Source organism: Schistocerca nitens, chromosome 2 (assembly GCF_023898315.1).
Source record: "Schistocerca nitens isolate TAMUIC-IGC-003100 chromosome 2, iqSchNite1.1, whole genome shotgun sequence".
NCBI classification, from domain to species: domain Eukaryota; kingdom Metazoa; phylum Arthropoda; class Insecta; order Orthoptera; family Acrididae; genus Schistocerca; species Schistocerca nitens.
In genome coordinates, this window is record NC_064615.1 from 150,198,691 (window position 1) to 150,216,877 (window position 18,187).

Sequence of the window (18,187 nt, forward strand, 5' to 3'; positions counted from 1 at the left end):
CCTGTTTTAGGAATGTACACACTCTGAATTTTAAGAGTAAACCACACTGTAATGAACAACATCTTTCTTGTAGTGTCTACCACTGCATAGGAAGAGCACCTCCAGAGCACTTTAGCATTTACTGAACAAACCCATGATAAAACATGCTGCACCTCTTTCAATCTTCTCTAATCCTTTTATCAATCCTGCCTAGTAAGGGTTCCAGTACTGAAGTATTGGTCAAATAAGGGTTTTGTAAGCTACCTCATTTGTGGGCAGCTGGAGAGTCTCCCAATAAATTTCAATCAGGCTTCCATGTTTACTTTGATTAGCTTTAGGTGATCATTCCAATTTAAAACACTCTGTATGTATCCCAGCTTATTTGATGGGTGTGACTGCATTATTTTTCAGCATTCATGTAATCCAACAACAAGGGGTCTCTCCACCTATTTATGTATAACAGGCTAAATTTGTTTATGTTTAAGGTCAACCGCCAATCTCGGCAACATGTATCAATCCTCTGCACTTTACTACAGTTTTCTAGCACTTATACTGTCCATACACAGCAGCAGCATCAGTGAGCAACCCCACAGAGGTTCCTACATCATCCACTATCTGTTATCTCTATAGGAGTCGTAGAGGATTCACTGATACTGCCCATGAAGTAAAAGTGTAAGGATGTTTTCTTTTTTTCTGTCAATTTTATCCTGAAGATACAATGGTCACAGAAAAAGTTTAAAAATTATCCTACTGAATTATGCTTAACAATACTTCTATTGTCTTTGAAACAAGACTTAATACTATATTAATAAAGATGTCACTGAAATTAAAACTGTGGTTAACTGATCAATGTCCTCTCTGAAGAAGGGTGTAATAACTTACACAAGGCATAGAAGGGTGTCCTGCAAAAATGAAATAGTTATGTAGAGTATGACTGATATTGAAGTGCTCATACTGTCATAACAATGAACAGTGTAGGTATAAATTGATCAACTGGAACATTATGATGACTGACCTACTATTGATATAAATCCGTCCAGGAGGCAGCAGCATCACCTCGCAAGGAATGACTGCTAGTCGGACACATGTACGGTGCGTGTAGTACCAGTGAGCATGCTGTCCGCTTGTAGAATGGAGAAGGTGTGCAATCTATACGAGTTTGACAGAAGGCAGATTGTGATGGCCTGGAGGCTAGGCATAAGCTTTTCGCAAACTGCACAACTTGTCAGGTGTTCAAGGAGTGCTGTGGTGAGCATCTTCAACACATGGCAGAACCAAGGTTAAACCATGTCCAGACTTTGGGGGTCAGGCTGCCACCCCTCATTACAGATGTCGGACATCGTAGGATGGGCAGACTAGTAAAGTAGGAGAGGCAGTCAACTGTGGCGGACCTAACATCAGACTTCAATGCTGGGTAGAGTACAAGTATGTCTGAACACACAGTGCACTGAACACTTCTAACGATGAGTCTCTGCAACCGATGACCCATGCTTGTGCCAATGCTAACACCATGACGTTGGCAACTACAAGTGAAATGAACACGTGATCATCAGCAATGGACATTGGATCAGAGACATGCTGCCTGATATGATGAATCCTGATAACTTCTTTATCGTGCCAGTGGGAGGGAGTGAATCCGTCGTCTTCCAGGGAAACAGCTCCATAAGACCTATACTGCGGGACAGAGACAAGCTGGTGGCAGCTCTGTTATGCTCTGGTGAACATTCACGTGGGCATCCATGGGTACAGTGGTGCTTGTACAAGGCACCATGATGGCCACGGAGTATTGCACACTGGTTGCAGTCCCCATACACTCCTTCATGCCCATCACATTTTCCATTGGCAGTGGCATTTTTCAAGAATCACAGCTCACTGCCCTCCTTCCAGAATTCATGGGAATTAAGTGACTTGTGCGTGTAGATATGGTGCCAACTCTCTCCAGCGGCCTACCAAGGTAGATGGTCATAATGTTCTGGCTGATCGGTATATAATGTTACTACCAATAATCACAAAGCAGTCATCCAGCTGATGAATACTCAACTAGAATCTAGTGGACATTGAACTTTGAGTGTAGATACAGAATTTGAAATTCCACAGTAAGTATAAAAAATATGAACTTTCATCATTTTAGTTTTTATTTTAGTTATACAACCTTACAAGTCATGCACAATATTAGGTAGCTTTTTACAAGAGAGAAAATGATTTTAGAGGTTAATTTAATACTTGTCTACCCTTACACTGTATTTATTTATTTGAGGCATCACTGAAACTAATCTGCCAGTCATTTCCAAGGAGCTCTAAAAGTACAGCTGCATGTATCTGTCCACCAACGAATAAGTGAAACAGGCCAGATACCTGGCGTGTAAAAACAGTTATACTACTAAGAAATGATGAGGCAACTGTCTGCACTTTTTTAACGCAAATAACCATATATTTGAAACATTAGAGAAGATGGTAAGGATTGCTCATGTAGTCTTCTGGAGTAACTTACGTAGTCAGTTATCACATTAACAGAGAATCACTACTGATCAGCAACTGGTTTCATGGGCTTTTGATGTTGGGAATGAGGATCCCATCCAACCACAACTATTTCAGCCCAGCTGATGTGTTTTGAGTGGTACCTACAAGTTATAGCTACAGTAGTACCAATACATTGTATGCCACGCAGAGAGTAGCATTCTTACATGGTAACACAGTAACCACAATGTGTAAGAATAACTACAGTGCTGATGTCACTACTACTTAAAACAATGGATAAAGAGCATGAGGTTATGGGCAGAAGCAACTGTAGGTTAATATTGAGAGGAGCTGATGATTTGAGTTATGAAGTATTTGATGAAGAACACTGGCCAAATGAGAACATTAGGTGGTGCTTAACTGTAAATGGTAATCATCTATGTGTGTGTGTGTGTGGGGGGGGGGGGGGGCAGCACATACACATATCACAGCAGTCGCTGGCTACTTTAATTATTTCAAATAGTATTATCATCATTTACTACACGCACAATTAACTATTTATGGACATAATTTTTTGAGTGCATCATTGCAAACTTATTTTCAAGGTTTTTTTTAAGGAATACTCTACATATTTTGTGTACATAACTGCCACAATCACACCTTTTTAGGCTGCACTGAGCTAACATTAAAGCATCCTTAGGTAGCCTACAAAACATATCATTGGGGGGATTGTAGATTCTTCAAAGGTATGATGTGCAACATGACTTGCAACTGACTGAATTACAGTTTCATTTCCGTGTGCTCCCGTGCAGAGGCATGTCGCCACATGTTTTGAAAACTCTAGTGCAATTGGCCACTGCCGGCTGCTGTTATCTGTTGCTACCATCACCCACACGATGGAAGACCGATACATCTCTCTTTCAGCATCAGAATCCAGATATCATTCAGTTTCACACCTCCTTCCTTCTGATTAAAATTATTGTAAAGTTTGGTAATCCCAATTGTCTCTCTGTAAAGCCTTCTGTACTATCTGCTTGTGGCTGTCAGTACTTGAGTCTTATCAAATTAAATCTGATGGTCTCTGGGCACAAAGCACACTTGACATCAGCTGATTTGTCTGTTTCTCCCCTTCTACAGCTGCCCTTGTGTTGTTCTAGTTGTTTTTTGGTGGTTCTTTTAGTATTATCCAGGTACACATCTCCACGACTACAAGGAATCCTGTAAATTCCTTCCTTTTTTCAGCAGTTTGCAAGCATCTTTGGCCAACTTTAGGTGTTGCTGTACCTGCTGTATAGGTCTGTACATTACAGTGATATACTGTTTCATCAAGATCTTTCCTGTGAAGTCAGCCATGACTTTAATGAGCATCAGAAAAACCTTGGATTTTGTAGACACCTGTACACTGCTATGATCTTTCCATGGCTGTCCTAATCCTTTTTTTTATCACAATGGATGAATATTCACACCTGAACAATGCATTTGAGAGATATTTCAATCACACATTAAGCAGCCGTGGTTTACAGATATATCATGCTCCATTCGCTGATATTTTTGTAACACTTCATTTTGATCATGGGTGGTGATTTGAATCCCAGTGTAAATAATGGTCCACATGTGTGTGTCTCCAAAATACCATGTGGACCAAGCTAAGATCATCTTTCTTGAAGACTAGCACATCAAGGAAATGTAATTATCCACCTTCCTCTGCCTCTATAGTAAGCTGAATCTACGGATTATCCCTCTGAGATGTTCATGAAAACAATATAGTTACTCCCTGCCAGGTCTCCACAACAAAAATATATCATCTGCATAATGGAACCATATGTTCTGTTTTTTGCTGGCAGTTTCTAATGCTTCAAATTTTTCCATGAAGAAATATGGTACTAATGGGTATAAGGTGCTCCCCATAGCCATGCCGTCTGTCTGCTCATAGAACTCATTACTCTATTTGAGGAAGGTGGTCATGAGATAATATTTAAAGAGTTCTGCAATATCAGTTGTTCCAACAGTTCAATAAGCGGAACTGGTAAACAGTGGTACCAAATTGAAACTGACTGATGTGTCCTCCAGCTGGACCACTATATCATGCAACTTACTGTTAGAAGAACCGAATTCTTGATATAAGAATGACATTTTGAATAATTCCACTTTAAGAGGTTCCTTACAAAGTCAAGTATTCTGAAGTTTGATATATACGGCTGAGAAGAGACAATTTAGTGGTACTTGCAGATTATGCACATAGAATTTTTTTAATCTCGGTAATTGTGACATGAAGAAGAGTGATTCAGAGGTTAGTGTGTGCACATTAGTTCAGATTCTAACATGAAATAATTGCAGATCTCATTCCTCCACTTTTGTTTACTTTCCCAATTTCTTATAGTTTAGTTATAAGAAATGTTGGAAAAACTGAAGTACAGTTCCAACATACCCTGCAAATAAAGTAACAAACTGAACCACAAGGATTGAAATGTGAATGCAATCAGGTATATGTCAAATGTATTTTGATGATTACCTCACTGTAGATTTAGTGTCACTACCCGTATGAAATACGTCTGAAACTTAGCTGATGTTTCAGATACATATGGCAGTAAAACTTGGCAAAATCAGTTAATAAGGACTGTAAAAATAGAAGTAGTTATGAAAAGAAGAAATCAGGGGCTCATACTACATTTTGCAGTAATTTGTAATTATGTCCTGTGTCCAGGAAGAAGAAATCAGGGGCTCATACTACATTTTGCAGTAATTTGTAAGTATGTCCTGTGTCCAGGAAGAAGAAATCAGGGGCTCATACTACATTTTGCAGTAATTTGTAAGTATGTCCTGTGTCCAGGAAGTCTACAAAGAAGTACTGAAAGTATAGTATAGAAGTATAGTGTGGTTTAAAATATGATGCACAAAGCAAGTCCACCAACAAATACACATTAAAAAATTCTGCACTAATTGTTCTAGGAATATGAGTATGGAGATTCCAGAAATTTTGAAAAAAAATCTCCTTGTCAGAATTCTCTTCAGTTGATACTGTGGCCATTAGCAAGGTGTCACGTTCATGTTCCTGTTGGTCATTACGGTTTTACCTTCAGGGGAGATGTAACAAGGAAACGTTTGTAGTGGTGCAGAGTACATTTATCAGCAGGCTCTCTGTGCACAGCCATCTGGTATTTGCGGAATACTTCATGTGCTTGCTCTGATGTTTGTTCATATTCTCGGCTTGGTGGTGTAGAGCGAACCAATCGGACCTATGATGGATAGCATACAAACTATACTACTACACTGCATTAGGACATCAGCATTATTCCAAAAGCACCTAATACACACATTAACATGAAAGGAACTGCTATTGATAGAGGCAACAATATTCAAACAAAACAGAAATAGAAAAAAAGTTAGACTGTCAGTGCTGAAAAACAAGTTTAGTCCTAGTATACAGCTCTTTATTGAGTTGTATGGCCTTTGTTTGATATAAGGCTTTAATATAAAAGTTGAAAAACCACCAGTATTCTTTTTCTGTGATGTATTTCTTTGCCTACTAAATTGGCATAATACATCTTATTAAGTGCATATTGTCACAAGTTGTTTGTGACACACAGTATTCACAAATTACAGATGCCAATACATAATAATGCTGGAGGGTTGTGATGTAAACTGCTCCAATGGGATATGATACTGTCAAATCCGCCAAGGTTTGAGCACTTCATACAAGACACAAATAAGACATATTGTACTAAGACCCAGTGCAAAATGCAAAGATGGCCTGTGATGAAACACCTCACATAAACTTGAATGAACTCTGAAAAAGACAAATTTATTTAACAATAACTTCTAGTTAAAAACAAGAAGACACAAATTAGTAATAAATTACGAGCAGTAAATGGAACTTAGAAATGAGTATGCAATAATTTTTAAGATTCAATGGAAGTACCTTCTGCCAACTACTGAAAATAGGATAACAGGAGAGAAGTTGACACATATACAAAATTATAATAAAAATAAAAAGTAATAAAAATAGAGTATTTTCAAACTTTCAAATAATTTCTTTAATACCATGAAACTTTGAGATATAAAAAGGCTGGGTGGATGGAGAAGTCAATCCCACTCTTCGATTAGGAGAAACATAGGTTATAGGGAAAGATGCAGTGGCTAAATCAGACTCCTGTGTCAGGATTGTGCAACTTTTCCTTTTCACAAGCAGCTACACATTCTATACTTCCCTCCCAAGAACTAACATTCCTTTTGAAGAAGAAACTATTGAAATGTTTTGAAAGTTAGAGATTCAAAGGTGTTTTTAATATGTGTGTGTCTAGCACCCTTCCTTCATTTATTGACACTTCAATGACAGATAAGTATGTGCCCCGCATATTTCTAAAATACTGTTAAATCAGAAACGTGATTACACACCATTTCATTTAACTTGTCCGCTATGACATTATTAGTTTAAACATCAGAATACCACCTGAAGACGACGTGGAACTTGTGAGGACAAACATTTTTAAACACAATAATCAGTTGCAAACACAAATGAATATATACATATTCTTCAACTTTTTCTTATAACAACTAATATGAAACAATGACACATATAGACAACATGTTATGTATGTGCTGATTCATTGTAGAAATCGTGTAGTTGATGATAAGCTGGCTTAAAATGGAAAATGGTTACCTTGAAACAATGTACCTCATGAATGAGGTTTTATTCGCATATTACACAGATTGTGTGATGATCACAGAGGTGCTGGATAATGGAGGGGGAGATAGTGTCACCCCTTATTCCTACTTATCCCAAATTGTCAAGAGAACTTACTGTATTAGTATTAAATTACACATAATTGACAAAAATTTGCACCTTCATAAAATTCCTAGTAAATCCTACCATCGAAAAGATGTGTGTGTGTGTGTGTGTGTGTGTGTGTGTGTGTGGCAGGGGGGGGGGGGGGCTGCGGGAAGGGAGGAGGTGCGTGTGAGTGCAGATAGATTTACTGTTCTTCATACACATACTGATGACGCAATGCTGGGATGCTGACTCATTACAGAACACTGAAGGAGAAAAAAAGTCATATTTCAGAATTAGCTAAATAAATTCTAGTGCATAACAACTGCAACTGTGTAGCAAATCTATATGTGTGAGTGGAAGACCATCACAGGGTATTCATGGAGACAATTTTTTTTTTTTTTTTCAGGTTTTGGCCATAGCTCAAGGCATATTTTTCTGCCTTATGTTTTGTCTCCTGCTGTTAGGCATTTTTTTTAAAAGACTATGGATACAGCTGATTGATTCTCCAACATCTCTGGGTCCACAAAATTCATTTACCTCACACTAAAATTCTGTGAAGATCAAGTTATTACTAAGTCAAGTGCAAGGAGATGTCATTGGAATTGAAAATATAGATAGAGTAAAAAGACTTTAGAAAATGAGATAATCTATACAGAATGCTGATGCGTGTTTCAGAAAGAAACAGCTCATATTATTAAGGTAAGTGTAAAATTAATTCAGTTTTTTTAAAAGTGGAAATTAAGTAATATCCTTGACAATTTATCACAAGACATTGTGAGGATGGTAACAATCAATCATTCTGGAATACAAATATGTTTAATTTTTTTTTAATTTTATATGTGTGTATTGAACCATGATTATTAACAAATCTCATCCTTAATTAACATAATATATTACTCCGTTGGTGCCACACAGAGCAATGAAAAATCCCCCACCCGCTTTTGAAAATCCTGCACAGGATAAAATCCAAGTAACATTTATGTGCATTGAATCTGTACACTGTTTTGTGAAGAGCCTTCAAAAGAGACGAGTTGTTATGAAATATATTTTTTGAAACATGCATCCTTCATCAAGAAATGCATAAAGAGTAACACAATTGTATATTTTTAAAGAGATGCATTCTGAATGTTGGCTTGATAAAATTACTGAAAGTGCTTTTGGTGCGCAAAATTGAGTTTTAAATACCAAAGTAGGCATAATGAATTAAACTGTAGCACAGTTTGTTGCAAAATTTAGTGCTTCAACTTTTCATACAAAGGTTAATGAACTCTCTACTAACAGATTTTTATTCCACTTGATTTTATTATATTTATTTTTTGGGAAATGCCTGTTGTTTGGTTTCCTTAACAATTACAAAGCAGGATGTATATTTTTCAAATAATTGTAATGATTATATTTATCACTTGCCTGCAGACCAGTCACTGCATTTTTATTAATATTATTATCACAATACTGCCTGTTATAATATTTTATAGAATCACAGAATTCTGTCTTGTGTCTAGTTTTGAGTATAAAAAGAGCATTGGTGGACAACTTGATTTCTTTTCTTTGCTAGATAGTTGTAATCAGTGAAGCACCATTTATCAAGAAATCACAATTCATTTGTTACCAACATACTTTGATACTGCAGTTGATTGATGGGATATCCTCTGTAACATTTTAGTAACAATTTGATTACTAAGCAACTTTACTTGTAGGTGTTGGGTACAAATGTAGCTTTCGTTTTTCATATGTGTAGAAAGCACTATGTCATCCTCAGTGGTTCAATAAATTTAACAGTGACTTCTCTGTTAGTAAAGTACATGTTTATTTTTATATTTCTTTGAGGACACAAGTACAAAGTATTCTTATCTCGTATACTGTCAACCACTAACCTCAAGTCGATGAGCAGGGTCTTCAGGGAGTGGTTCATTTAAAAGTTCCTCCAACGATTTGCCCTGTGGAGGTGGCTGTTTCTTTTCTTTCAGCATTCTCTCTGCTTCCTCTTTGCTGAAACCTTTTTTCATTAGCTTCTCTTGTTTTCTTTCAAGACGCATAAGCTTAGCCTTCTTCATTGGTGGGCGAGCTCCATCTGGTCCTTCAAGGCACAAGAAATTAAATCGACAGTAAGTGACATTTCTTATGTCTTATGAGGACAATGACAAACAGTACACTGCAATTTAAAAAAAAAAAAAAAATAATAATTTATAAAAGAGTTAGTAAAAAAACCTCAGCTACAAGTGACTCCTGGTGAAAATCATTACTTTCCACAATAAGTGATCAATGGGGTGATTTATTTATTTATTTGCTCTCAGAACTACAGATTCATTCTTTAATAGCATGATAAATAAAACTGATAAAAAGCTGTAACAAGTGTCAAAGACTGAAAAAGATAAATTTGCAGTTTTTTTTCTGCTTTGTACATGATGTTCTTTGTTTCACCTAAATTTCTTTGCCACTTTCAACATACTTTTCTCTAACCCCCCCCCCCCCATAGCCTTCAACTCCAGAAAAAAAAGAACACACAAAATGGTTTGTGTAGCATGTATTCATCAGCTGTTATTCCGGTGGAACACATGAACTCCGTCTCTGGTGGGCCACTGGAATTTCCATGTGTGCAATGGCTTGATTGTCTAAATTCAATGTTAATTAACACAGGAACAGTGCAATGTACCATTTTTTTCTTAATGATTATTTCCCAGCACAATCTCCCCTGCAACATCCTTACAAGCTTTTCAAACTGATACTGAGTATCAGTTCAGAGCTCACAAATCACTTCATCAAGATCTGTACAAAGTGTTTAGCTTAAATGTCGATTCGTGGCTCAGTGGGTAAGTGCCAGGCAAGAAAATTTGAAGGGCTGGGGTTCAGTCCCCAGTCTAAACCTAAATTCTCACCATGAAAAACCACTGTGAAGTGCATGGCAGAAGGTACTTCCCACTGTACCAGTTACTAGGACTTCTTACGGCGTCATTCACGTATGAGCACAGGAACGAGGACTGTTTAAATGCCTGCCTCTTGTATGTTATAATTAACCAAATTTTGTCCTTGTGATCCCTTCGGGAGCAAAATGTAGGAGGTTGTAGTATATTCCTAGATTCATCAATTGAAACTGGTTCTTGAAACTTCATAAATACGGTTTCTTAGGATAGTTTGTGTCCATCTGCTAGTTCAGCTTCTTCAGGTATTTGTAGGCAGCAATGACACTCGTCGATAACAATCAATATAAGGAAATCTTCTCTTATTACAGAGTCACTGAAAATTCTAGAAAAAATCACAAAATCTGTCCTACAGGTACATTTTGTGACCTCAGATTGCGTGTTATGGCATGAATTAAGCCTCTCTGGCCTGGATAAAGTCATATCTTCATAACAGCACAGAGAGGGTATCGTTGACAAACTGTGTTACAGAAATAAAACTGAAGTCAGAATAGGGAAACATAAAATGCAAAATTCCAAAAGGTCCAGAACTGGGTCCTCACATATTACTAGTCGACACAAATAACCTCCCAATATCTTTAAATGACTGTTCAAAACCAGTCACATTTGCCACTGCACTCATATACAAATCGAAAGCACAAACTCAAACAAACAAGATGAGGCCTGCATGCTAGATGAATGGCCCAAAACTAGTTCACTACAAAGAATTTAAGTCTAGGACCCCCCCCCCCCCCCCCACACACACACACACACGTTCATGCAAACTTTGTGTGTGTCTAATTGAGAAGAAGGCCTTTTGGCCGTAAGCTTACTTGTTTAGCAGTCTTTTTGTTAAGCCTATCTGCAACTCAACACCTCCACTTTATGGTGAGTAGCAATCTATTCTTTGCATAATATTATCATTATTCCATCCTGGATTTTCCAATGTTTGATTCATATTATACAAGTTAAGAAAACTTCCATCTTTTACAACTGAATGTTTTCATACTAGCGTGAACAGGTGAAATGACTTTCACTGAAAACAAAACAAACATTCAGTTGCAGAAGATGGGATGGAAGTTTCCTTACCTACATGATAAACATAACTGAAATAGCAATGGGGAAAAAATAAAAAAACCTCCTTCACAGAACCACTAAAGCTGCTACATATTATTAAAATTGCAAAATTAGTGATCTTCCATGTCTTTTTCAACTAAAATGCCCATTTTTATTAAAAATAAGCCACTCTCACACTCAGTAATGTGTAAATAGCCAAAATGTTGCTTTACACACAAACATATCTTGCATAGATGAAGTGAAAACTGACATCTTGTACTTCACTTTGATAAAAACTATTCCAACAATAAATGGAGTATTGAATTAACTAATAAACTTAGATAAATTACTCAATAAGCCCAGTTCAGTGAATTTGGCACTTATAGGTGTTTTCCATTGTGTTGACTTGACAACCAAGGCGCTGATTTTTTTTTGAATACTGCACTTCCTTTTGTCTTACAAAATTTTGTCCAGCAAAAGCAAGTATAGTGTGACGAGTATAACCACTTGCACATGCCTCTCCAAAGTTCTTGAATTCTTACACTCCTTACAGCTATTTGTTGCTTACAATAAAACTAACATTGTGTTACATTATGACGTACATGGCCTTTCTGGTGTGAAGGTCTCCACAACACATCTGACAAAGCAAGAGTCCCCACTGATATATCTTCGCTTATGAAGTGCGCGATATCAGAGATCGCACATCCATACAGTTCGCAGGCCCGCTTGTAGAGGCACCTGAGCTGGCTCCTGGTGCACTCTGGTGAGCCACTAACGAAACAGTATTATTTAAGCAACTGCAAACAAGTGCTCGGCTTATTCTGTGCCCTGTATTACTGTTGTCCAGTCAACATGTTCAGTGCTACGCACAACCTGCATCTTACGTGCTGCTCAATGAGGTGCTATGTTCCAAAAATCATCTTTGTTCTTGCTGTAGCAAACTTGGTGACGAGGGAGGGTTATGTTTTCTCTGCATATTATTGTAAGTGCTAAGTCACTTGATAAACACTTCGACGGAGGAAATACTCCAATGTCTCATTGCCCAGCAGGAAGCTTTCAGAGAACAACAGCTGGCTCTTGCCACTGCTCTCAGTCACATGGCCTCTGCGTGTTTGTGGCAAGTTACTCTCCTGTCAGTGCACCTGTCACCCTTTCTGGATTATGATGAATCAACTGAAAATCGGGACTCTTACAAGACATGATTACACCAACATTTCCAGGTTTTTCGTGTGGATGATGCAAATCTGTGTAAGACTTCATTTCTTTCCAGACTTTCACCACGCACTTATCAGTTGTTGTGCCAACTTGCGCCTTTACAAGAACTGGCCAACTTATCATTTGATGAAATGTGCAAGCTTCTCTCAACCTGCTACTGAGACAGAACGCATGTCATTGCGATGCATGTATAATTTTAGTTGTCAGAAACACCCAAACCAATCTTACAAAGCCTGGACTGCAGAATTACATGGGTTGAGCCATCACCGTAAATTTGTCATTAGAACCCATCACAAATCCTATGCTGATCACATGGTACATAATGTTATTATTCGTCTGGATCCAGACAGGGAAGTCTGTGAAAAAGCACATCAATGAGAGAATCTGACACTTACAGATGTACTTCGAAGTCCATTTGGCCTCTTTCATCCAGTGAATGAGCTATACCACTGGTGCACGTTAAGAACCCATGGGGAAGTTTCAACTCTGTGGCGACTTCAGTCCATGACAGATACACACCCTTTGCCCAGTCTTGACAAGTTGCTTGCACAATTATCAGGCAGCAACTACTTTTCCAAAGCTGATTTATTGGAAGCATACCTCCAATCCCCTTGGATGAGGCCACTATGTGCCTTTTCATTATCAATACACCTTTCGGCCTATACCAATATCAATGCTTATCTTTTGGTGTTGCTAGCACACCTTCAATTTTTCAGCATTTTTTAGAGCAGCTGACAGCCTCTGTGCCTGGCTGCATCAATTACCTTGACAATATTGTTGTTTTGGTTCTTCCACTGAAGACCACCTTATCATTCTCCGATAATTGTTTTCTGTTTTCCAATCTGCAGGTCTCAACTTGCCGACTCAACTTTTTCAGCCTTCAACTGAATATCTAGGTTTTGAGGTTTCTTGCACAGGGGTCAACCCATTGTGTCATCCTGTTGACACAATTGTGGCTTTGCTGCAGCTGACCTCCATTAAGGAACTGTAAACTGTACGTAAAGTTGCCAACCACCATACGTTTTTGCCGACACATCTACTGTTGCTCAGCCCTTGCACATGCTCTTGTGTAAAAATGTGCCTTTTTTTGGTCTACAGCTTTTGACCAAGCATTTGCTCTGCTTAAATCTAAGCCATATCAGCATCTCATGTTGGCTGCAGATGCCTCTCAGCACGGATTTGATATGGCGCTGGTGCACAAATATGTGGACGGGTCTGAATGACCCACTACTTATGCTTCTAAGACTTTAACTTCCGCTCATCACTGGTATTCTCAGATTGAAAAGGAGGCTTTAGAAACTGTGTTAGTTCTCAAGAAATTCTACGTTTTCTTGTATTGTTCTAAGTTCCATTTAGTCATGGATCACTAGCCGTTGGTTGTTCTTCTTAACCCTTGGGCTTACGTGCTGGACGAGGCAATGAATCGTTTGCAGCGGTGGGCTCTCTTCCTTTCCCGTTAGCATTATCAGATCGATTACCGACCGATAGTGCAACAAGCCAACACCAATGCCTTATCTTGCCTTCTGGTCGGGCCAGAACCACTATTTGATCAGGATGAGTTGCTTTGTTTCTATTTAGACACTGATAACCGGAACGTGGTTGATCGTTTTTTCCATCACTAGTGCCATGACAGCATCCGCTGTCCCAATGGATCTTGTACTAAGTCAGGTCCTCTCCTTTGTGTGGCATGATTGGCCTGAGAAACCCCAGACCCAGGCCTTGGATACTTTGCATAATTATTTCTCCCTCCAGCACCTTTTTTCTGTGTTTGATGGGGTTCTTTTGTTAGTTATGGAGGGCACTGTTCCCCATGTAGTGATTCCTGTTTCCTTAAACTGTAATAAACTGCGGGTTCTGCATGTGGGTCATTGGGGGACCTCTCGCACCAAAGCTTTGGCCCACTTACATCAGTACTGGCCGGGCATAGATGGGGACATTACGCAGCTTACTGCCGCTTGCACTCATTGTGTTCTTTGCTGAGCCCTTCCTAAATCAGTATTGGCTCATTGTAGTGGACACCTATTCCAAGTTTCCCTATGTGGTGCTTTGTCCGCCCACATCCATGCTAGCCACTATTTCGGCCCTGTCTAAGTTTTTGCAATTGAGGGACTTCCCTATATCGTGGTTACTGATAATGGCCCCACAGTTTGTTTCTCAGAATTTGCACCTTTTTGTCAGGTTAGTGGTGTTCACCAACTCATAGTCCCCCCCCCCCCCCCCTTTTCATCCCCACTCTAATGATGAAGCCGAACGCATGGTTCAGATGTTTAAAACTCAGATGCTGAAGTATGTATCTGGCAGGCCCCTTGAAGCTGTTTTAGACAGTTTTTTGATTTCATACTGTTTCACTCCTGTGGGGATCAAGAAGCCAGCAGAGCTGTTACATGGGCTCCAACCATGGACCCTTCTTCACCTGTTACATCTGACACTGCATCCGCTGGCCTCACCGGCTTCGCAATGATTCCAGCCAGGTGTGCCTGTCTGGGTTCAAGGCTTCGGCCACCAGTCGAAGTGGGTTCCTGCCGTCATTGAGCATTGCCAGGGCCAGTGACTGTGCATCAGCCGTACTACTGATGGGCAGATGCGCTGTCTCTTTGACCAGCTGTGGCTGCATAAGGCAGGGCTGGTTCCTGTGTCGCAGACGGTTCAGTTTGAGCCACAGCAGGGGTTGCTGCCTGGCAGACTGCTGTCTGAGGTTTCTCTCTCCATTCCTGCTCCTCAACTGCCACTGCCAGTGCAACCCCCACTGCACCTGACACTGCAGCTGCCTCCATTGCTGAGTCCTGTGTGGACGTCGTCTCTGACGCTTCCCCTGATGATTCTGGCACTGACCACTGACTGATGACCTTGAGGAGGACATCACTGTGGAGATGGCATCCCCAGAGCTGCCGTATGGCTTCTCAAGAGTGGGGCGGGGGGGGGGGGCAGCAGCACACTAACCCACCCCCTCATCACTTCTGCCCCAGCTTGCTGGTGCCTCCCTGTCATGTGCTGCAGCAGCCGCCATCGTCAGGCAACGAAATAGACATTAGTACCATTTTGTTTTCTGTGACTCATAATCTCAGTGCCTTTTGAGACTAGTTTCTTTTTCATGGTACCAGGACTTTTTAGGGACCAGTGCCCATTTTTTCTGCACCACACATTTTTCTGTGCCTAGTGTTTTTATGTCTGTATGTAGTTTTCCCAGCCCCTAGAGGGGAGGAGTGATATACTTTCACCCATGACATGCGCGATTTCAGTGATTGTGAATCCAAACAGTTCAGAGGCCTGCTTATAGAGGCCACCTGGGTCAGCTCTGGTGAGCTGCCAAATAAACAGTATTATTTAAGTGATCGCAAAGGAGTGCTCAGACTATTCTATACCCTGTATTACTGTTGTCAAGTCAATGTGTTCAGTGCTATACACAATCTGTATCTTACATGTTGCTCTCTAAAGTACTATGCTCCATAAGTCATGTTTGTTCTGGCTATAGCACCCACCAAATCAAAGGAAAGTATATCTTATTAGTCGCTTCTCCCACAAGTTATCTTATCATTGAGATTCAAGGATTGAAGATTCCTGTTAGCTGCATGGCAGGTGACAGTGTTCACTATAAACAGGTCTCTATTCTTATGCAACATAGATAGTCATTGCTTGATTAGTACTATTTTATGGTAGTGCAAATATTAAGCAAGCTATGGAAGGTACACAGCAGCTATTTAATACAACCAATGAGGCAGCAGGATTTTAAAAGCAGTCCCATTCTTGTTAACTCTACTACATCAAATTTAGGTTAAATAAGTACAAATATTTTATAGTACTGTAATTGTAGTTCAGATAAAACATGGCAACAGGTTCCACTCTCTTAGAAGTATCTCCACCAGCTTAGAGATCATGAATACGGAAAATAGAATGTACCACACTGGAGTGCACAAACACTACAGAAATTTGCTCAGAATTATCTATTATTCATCAATATGTGCAGTGTGTTAAAAATAAAATACACCAGCTTGAATCTGAATTACAGTCTTTGAACAGCATGATAGTATGTGTCACAGAGCACTGGTGTAGAGACAATGAACTGCAGCGTGTAATGCTACCATCATATGAATGTTAAAAGTTGCTACTGTAGAACTACCTTAAATGTGGAGCAGGGGGTCATATATTTGTATCATGGATGGCACACATTTTAAAGCTAGAGAAGATCTGAACACAATTATTGTAGATAAACATTTTGAATTTGTTAAGAGATAAACAGGTGGAGAAGAGAACCTTTATTTATACCATTCATTCCATTTTTATGACATGATTGGATTATCTTTTATATTATTTCAAAAGACAATCAAAGTGCTGTTATAGTGTTGCTCTGTTACTGCTTTGAAAATTATGGAGTTTTTCTCTCAATAAATATAAAGTGTGTGATATGGCAATTTTATTCCACTACAACAATGGTTATGGGCCCAGTGCTGCAAAAAAAAAAAAAAAAAAAAAAAAAAAAAAAAAAAAAAAAAAAAAAAACAGAAAACTTGTTAGTATCAATTAGCGAAAATAAATCTCATCTGTGTCACAAAGATGAAACATTTGCTGATACTGGATGATTATTTTCCTGTGACTCATTTGCAAAACGTTAACTAATGCCAAGCTGTGACATATAGAGATGGTGGAGAACAGACAAACTATTGAGAAACAAAGTGCAGTGAATTATGCTTCTTGGTCATGAAAATGAAATGGGAGATACGATACTGGGTGAAGAGTTTGACAGAGCACTGAAAGACCTAAGTCGAAACAAGGCCCCGAGAGTAGACAACATTCCATTAGAACTACTGATATCCTTGGGAGAGCCAACCGTGACAGAACTCTACCATCTGTTGACCATGATGTATGAGACAGGCGAAATACCCTCAGACTCCAAGACGAATACACTAATTTCAATCCCAAAGAAAGTAGGTGTTGACAGGTGTGAAAATTATCGAACTATCAGGTTAATAACTCACGGCTGCAAAAAACTAACAGGAATTCTGTACAGATGAACGAAAAAACTGGTAGAAGCCAACCTCCGGGAAGATCAGTTTGGATTCCGTAGAAACGTTGGAACACGTGAGGCAATACTGACCATGACTTATCTTAGAAGATACATTAAGGAAAGGCAAACCTTCATTTCTAGTATTTGTAGACTTAGAGAAAGCTTTTGACAGTGTTGACTGGAATACTCTCTTTCAAATTCTGAAGGTGGCAGGGATGAAATACAGGGAGTGAAAGGCTATTTACAATTTGTACAGAAACCAGATGGCAGTTATAAGAGTCGAGGGGCATGAAAGGGAAGCAGTGGCTGGGAAGGGAGTGAGACAGAGTTGTAGCCACACCTCAATGCATGGAGAGCTGCATCAAACCAGTCTCTGGACTGAAGACAACAACAACAACAACAACAACAACTACTACTACTACTACTACTACTACTTCAGCAACACAAAATCACTAAACTTATGACACAGTTGAATGATGCACGTCAATAAGTGTACAATAAACAACATGATAAGAAAGGAAGCAGTCCTGGGATTAGACTATGAAAAAGAAGGTGAAATAAACTCATGTGACAGCTGTTCGGAGGGTAAATCAACAAGAACATTCTTTCTGAAAACTGTACCACATGCTTCGAAGGAAAGAACAACCACTTTAGAACTTATTCACAGTGATCTCATGTGACCTATCGACGCTCCCAAGTTTTGGAGGCAATAAATATTTACTGAGTATCGTGGTGATGCAAGCAGATACACATTTGTACGTATCTTAAAATATAAGGGTGAAGTATTTGAAGAATTCACGAAATGGAAGA

General features: G+C 39.1%; 1 protein-coding gene across 3 annotated transcripts in view; it reads right to left on the bottom strand.

The window, feature by feature from the left end:
• The window catches only part of LOC126235847 (arginyl-tRNA--protein transferase 1), a 179,354-nt gene that overhangs the window by 89,636 nt on the left and 71,531 nt on the right, over positions 1-18,187 (bottom strand). For 2 of the 3 annotated variants that reach the window (XM_049944713.1, XM_049944712.1), the window contains exon 6: positions 9,082-9,284. In XM_049944713.1, coding sequence (XP_049800670.1) covers positions 9,082-9,284 — 203 coding nt within the window. Of the gene's footprint in view, positions 1-5,510; positions 5,673-9,081; positions 9,285-18,187 lie in introns of all 3 variants that reach the window. The other variant, XM_049944711.1, reaches the window with a different exon arrangement.